At 48.0% G+C, this 4,714-nt stretch overlaps 1 protein-coding gene across 1 annotated transcript; it reads left to right on the top strand.

Moving 5' to 3' along the window:
* Positions 1–388: 388 nt before the first annotated feature.
* On the top strand, positions 389–1,330 carry LOC120395504 (olfactory receptor 52E2-like). The gene has a single exon (XM_039519964.1). The coding sequence runs from the start codon at positions 389–391 to the stop codon at positions 1,328–1,330; it is 942 nt and encodes a 313-aa protein (XP_039375898.1).
* The last annotated feature ends 3,384 nt before the right edge of the window (positions 1,331–4,714 follow it).

Below are 4,714 nucleotides of genomic sequence, written 5' to 3'. Positions count from 1 at the left end.
AACAGCTTCCAGGCCCCATGTTGGTTCTCAGCTCCCAGGCTGGATCCCTGCCGACTCTGCAAATGGGCGGCACCAAGCACGTCCTTGCTTTACTGGTGCCTAGAGCCGCCCCTGTATGTGACCAGGCCAAAGAACTCTGGACTCCCAAAGTAGCCTTGAAGCTAAGTTTTGAAACAAAGGGTTCCCTCCCTTTGCTAAAGTTATATAAAGCAGGGAGTGACGTCGTTGGTGGTTCTCCACTCCCCACTCAAGAACTCTCCAGGAATGTTAATAGCTAGAAAATATTTACTGTACTATTTGATATAAAGCATGTAATTCCCCACTCTGCTACTCTCCCTTTACAGGCACCTTGAGCATTTCTGAGTCATATTGACGCATCAGCCACCTCATGGCAGCTTTCAACCTCACCCGCTCTGACCCTTCAACATTCATCCTAATGGGCATCCCCGGCCTGGAGGCTGCCCACATCTGGATTTCCATCCCTTTCTGTATGTTCTACATTATCAGCCTGTTGGCAAATTTCACGCTTCTCTCTGTTGTAGGTAAGGAGCAGACCCTGCACAAGCCAATGTACCTGCTGCTCTGCATGCTGGCGCTCACCGACATCGCCACGCCTACCTTCGTCGTGCCAAAGGCACTGGGCATATTTTGGTTCAATCTGAAAGGTATTACTCTGGCTGGCTGCCTCACCCAGATGTTCTTCCTTCACATGGTTTCTGTTATGCACTCAGCCACCCTCGTGACAATGGCCTTCGATCGCTATGTTGCCATATGTAACCCTCTTAGATATGCCACTATCCTCAGCAATGCACAAATAGCTAAACTCGGGCTTGTATGTTTGATAAGAGCTGTTCTCTTCATTCTGCCCCTTCCTGTGTTCATGAGTCAGCAGTCATTCTGTGCCAACCACATTATCCCCCATACACAATGTGAGTTCGCAGTTCTGTACAAGATGGCATGTGGGGACATTACAGTAATCACGATATATACTTTGATGCTAATGGCTGTAATATTGGGGTTTGACCTGACGCTCATTGCCCTGTCCTATGGTCTGATCATCAGGACCGTCCTCAGAATCTCCTCCAAGGATGCCCACCAGAAAGCTCTCAACACTTGCACAACCCACTTCTGTCTGATGGTTACTTATTATACCCCCAGCATCTTCTCCAATCTCACATACTTGTTTGGTCAGGGCATCGCTCCCCATGTTCACGTCATCTTGGGTGACCTCTATCTCCTCATCCCTCCCATGCTCAACCCGATCATTTATGGGGTCAGAACCAAAGAGCTTCGTGACAAAGTAGGCAAATACACCTGCTGCAGAAGGTGATCTTGAAATCTGTGTTACAAGAGTGGGGAAGCATATCTCCTCACTCAAGGGTGCTCTGTCCCAGTCTGGTTGAGCTCAGCATTGTGGAAGTTCAAGGTCTGAGAATTTCCTCCCACACAATATCTTATCACTCCACCACTAAGCCCAGCTTTTCCGTGACTCTAAGGCTATGTCTACACTAGCACGGTAAATGAACCTACTCTACAGAACTCCAGCTATGTGAATAGGGCAGCTGGAGTTGATATACCTTAGATCAAGTTACTGCGGGGGTGGTGGGATGGTCGACAGGAGAAAATCTCCCATTGACTTATCTTACTCTTCTCTTTACTAGACCCGCTAAATTGACTGCCGGTGGATCGATCTCAGAGCATCGATCCCAGCTGAGTGTAGACCGGCCCCGAGACTGCCATAAGATACTGTAGCATTTTGAGGCAAAGTGGTTTTCCATTAGTCCCTGTGCGGCCACGATTCTTTTCAGTTTTACAAACAGAAGCTACACTTTCAGATAACCAAAGAGAAAAAGAAAGAATCAGCAATGCTGATGTTCTTTATCATATGTACAGTGATTTGGTGAGCAAAATGTACCTGATTTTTCTGTGTTGAATCCATCACAAAACCTGGAGGAGAAACCTAACGTTTCAACTGGAAAGTCCTTATACAGGAAAACTGCTGTAGGAAATGAGGACATTCTACTAGAGCTTACTGGTGAGAGTTGTGAAAGCGTGTGTTTTTGAGAACTGGACTGCTGTATTTAACTACTACATCACCTTTGAGTAAGAATAACTTGCTGCTTTGCGTGGCTGATTTTAGAGTGGAACAGACTATGAACTTTCCTTGCATCCCAGAGAGGGCTCTTTGTGATATCCCCATGACCACAGAGCGGGTTTCTTGTTTTCGTGAACCTTTCCCATTTTTTTGATCATTGTTCTTGTGACGAGTCAGATCACAGAACCCCCCTTGGAAGCTGTCATTTCATGTGCCAAGACTACTTCTGCCCCTGATTTCCTTCCCTGGCAGCTTAGGACTCCAGCACCCTGTCTTGTTGAGCCAGACACACCCGTGTGCTTCAACACACATTCCAATTCACAATCTGAATTACTTACCCCACAGCTGCAGGCTTAACCTGAAAGCAGCTCACAGAAGTGTTCTTGTCTTTAACACTCAGATGCCCAACTCCCAATGGGGTCTAAACCCAAATAAATCCGTTTTACCCTGTATAAAGCTTATATAGGGTAAACTCTAATTGTTCGCCCTCTATAACACCGATAGAGAGATATGCACAGCTGTCCCCCTCCCCCAGGTATTAGCACAGACTCTCAGTTAATAAGTAAAAAGTGATTTTATTAAATACAGAAATTAGGATTTAAGTGGTTTCAAATAGTAACAGACAGAACAAAGTGAATTACCAAGTAAAATAAAATAAAGCACTGGAGTCTATGTCTAATACCGTCAGAAACTGGGTACAGATAAGATCTCACCCTCAGAGATGTTTCAATATGTTTCTTCACACACTGGATGCCTTCCTAGTCTGGGCACAATCCTTTCCCCTGGTACAGCCCTTGTTCCAGCTCAGGTGGTAGCTAGGGGATTCCTCATGTTGGCTCCTCTCCTCTCTTTGTTCTGTTCCACCCATTTATATATCTTTTGCATAAGGCAGGAATCCTTTCTCCCTTTGGTTTCCTCCGGGGTGAGCAGACACCCTTCAGGCTGCTTTACGGAGCCCTTGGGACATTTGCAGGGAGGTGGTAGGAAGTGGCCCACGTAGGCAGCAAGTATAATAGGCCAGGGAAGTCTAAACCTCAATAGGATGTACAGCCCCCAACCTGCCTTTGAAAGAGGGGACACCTGAACTGTGTTGTCCTGTCCTGTGCTCCACCCCGATGCTCCCACTCACTTTTTCCCCATGGCCCCACCCATGCTCCACGTCTTCTTGTCCCTGCTCCGCCTCTCCACTGGGGCCCCCTTTGCTTCTCGCTGAATCCTTCCTCTCCTCCCACGAGAGGCCCCCACAACCTACTCACCGAGCCTCTCCCCTCCACCAACACCCTATAGGGCACTCAATTCCCCAGATGTTGACTCTATTTAGGACTCCCTTCTCTCCTCCACCCCCTTCTCCATGGCCCCAATACCCACAGCTTGCTGAGTCCGTCCTGTCCTCCATCTCCCTCCCCTGTGCCCCCCATGCCATTTGCTGAGTCCCTCCTCTCCTCCACTTCCCTTTCCCCATTGCCCTTTGCCCACCGCCTGTTCAGTCCCTCCTCTCCTACAGACCAACCCCCCACCCCCAAGGCCCCTACCACCTACCATTTCCCATTGAAAACTGAAGCACATTTAAAAGTGGTCCCTGGCCTCCTGCCACTCCATGTTCCAGCTCCCTTAGCAGAGTTGTTCCAGCATCAGCAGGCAAAGTAAGTCAAGATAAGTGTGGGCCCCTTACTGAATGAGGGAGGCTACCTAGTGAGAGAGGATGTGGAAAAAGCTGATGTACTCAAAGAGGGTGGTGTTGACTGCACCCTCAGAAACTTTGCAGATGACACTTAACTGGGAGGAGTGGTAGATACACTGGAGAGTAGGGAGAGGATACAGAAGGACCTAGACAAATTAGAGGATTGGGCCAAAAGAAATCTGATGAAGTTCAACAAGGAGAAGTGCAGAGTCCTGCACTTAGGACGGAAGAATCCCATTATTTTTTCAGATTAGGGACCGAATGGCTAGGAAGCAGTTCTGCAGAAAAAGAGCTATGGGTTACAGTGGACGAGAAGGTGGATATGAGTCAACAGTGTGCCCTTGTTGCCAAGAAGGCTAATGGCATTTTGGGCTGTATAAGTAGGGGCATTGCCAGCAGGTCGAAGGCCGTGATCGTTCCTCTTTATTTGACATTGGTGAGGCCTCATCTGGAGTATTGTCTCCAATTTTGGGCCCCTCACTACAAGAAAGATGTGGAAAAATTGGAAAGAGTCCAGCGGAGGGCAACAAAAATGATTAAGGGGCTGGAGCACATGACTTATGAAGAGATGCTGAGGGATCTGGGATTGTTTAGTCTTCAAAAGAAAAGAATCAGGGGGGATTTGATAGCTGCTTTCAGCTACCTGAAAGGGGGTTCCAAAGAGAATGAATCTAGGCTGTTCTCAGTCGTACCAGATGACAGAACAAGGAGCAATGGTCTCATCTTGCAGTGGGGGAGTGTAGAGAACATAAGAAAGGCCGTACTGGGTCAGACCACAGGTCCATCTAGCCCAGTATCTGTCTACCAACAGTGGCCAATGCCAGGTGCCCCAGAGGGAGTGAATCTAACAGGCAATGATCAAGTGATCTCTCTCCTGCCATCCATCTCCATCCTCTGATGAACAGAGGCTAGGGACACCATTCTTACCCATTCTGGCT

This window comes from Mauremys reevesii, linkage group 1 (genome assembly GCF_016161935.1).
Source record: "Mauremys reevesii isolate NIE-2019 linkage group 1, ASM1616193v1, whole genome shotgun sequence".
NCBI classification, from domain to species: Eukaryota; Metazoa; Chordata; order Testudines; family Geoemydidae; genus Mauremys; species Mauremys reevesii.
The sequence above is the reverse complement of the archived record's forward strand: the minus strand, read 5'-3'. Positions and strand labels throughout refer to the sequence as shown.

Coding starts and splice junctions, on each gene's coding strand:
- LOC120395504 (XM_039519964.1), top strand. CDS start 389: ATGGCAGCTTTCAACCTCACCCGCTCTGACCCTTCAACATTCATCCTA.